Genomic DNA, 836 nt, shown 5'->3' on the forward strand with positions numbered 1-836 from the left:
TCCAGCTGTTTCTGGGGCACCAGGGGAGGTTGCCACTCTGTCTCCCAGGTAATCAAGATTTATGATGTGTACATTAACACCTCCTGCTCTCCCCTCCGTGCTCTCTTTGTTCGGCTGTTTTATCCCTCTGCCCCACTAATTCTTCTCTCTCCACCCCAACGCCCACCCCGCCCCCCACTCCCGCCTCCTCTGCAGGATGATGCGAGCTGGGACTGGGATCATCTGTTTACAGAGGTGTCCTCGGAGTTGCTGATGGAATGGGATCAAGGAGAAAGCGATGAGCAGGCCGCTTTGCCTCCAACATGAGGAGGAGGAGGTGGAGGAGGACGGCGAGGTTTGAGTCTAGACTTTAAGTGGCTTTAACATAAAACAAGGGACTGTCAAAAAGTAAAAGGGCCACTCAGTTCGTTCAAAGCTATTTTAAAGTTTGTCATCCAGAATTTATATTTTGTAAAGTACACATTCCTATATGTTTTTTTTTTTAAATAAAAGTCACAGTGCAGCGAAGAGCTCATGTTGCTGTGCTCCCTCGTCTTTCTTTGTTCTGAACTTACTTTGCCAAAAGGTGAAGGTTTTTTTTTTCCTTTTTTTTATTCTAACACAGCCCCCAAGTGAAAAAAGCTGTCACAGATAAAAACGCCCTCTCTGTCTCTGCCGGCACTATCAACACCCTCATACAAGTCCAAGGTTGATAATCAGCTAAGCTAAAATCCATTTGATTGTGTTCAAATTAACATTGCTCATTAAAGCCCACAACCTTATTGTTATTGACTGTGCCATTGACTTTATCTTGCAGGTCTTCAATAGCAGCGACGCCTTCTTCACTATTATCTCAA

General features: G+C 44.9%; 1 protein-coding gene across 1 annotated transcript in view; it reads left to right on the top strand.

Annotated features, from left to right (window-relative positions):
* The window catches only part of ift43 (intraflagellar transport 43 homolog (Chlamydomonas)), a 15,014-nt gene extending 14,500 nt beyond the window's left edge, over positions 1–514 (top strand). Inside the window, exon 9 of the mRNA XM_076018231.1 lies at positions 196–514. Within this exon, the coding sequence (XP_075874346.1) occupies positions 196–306 (111 nt within the window). The 3' untranslated portion in view covers positions 307–514. The remainder of the gene's footprint in view (positions 1–195) is intronic.
* The last annotated feature ends 322 nt before the right edge of the window (positions 515–836 follow it).

The sequence above is a fragment of the Nelusetta ayraudi genome, unplaced genomic scaffold, assembly GCF_046127955.1.
Source record: "Nelusetta ayraudi isolate G7.1 ecotype Tasmania unplaced genomic scaffold, CSIRO-AGI_Nayr_v1 ptg000007l, whole genome shotgun sequence".
Taxonomy (NCBI): Eukaryota; Metazoa; Chordata; class Actinopteri; order Tetraodontiformes; family Monacanthidae; genus Nelusetta; species Nelusetta ayraudi.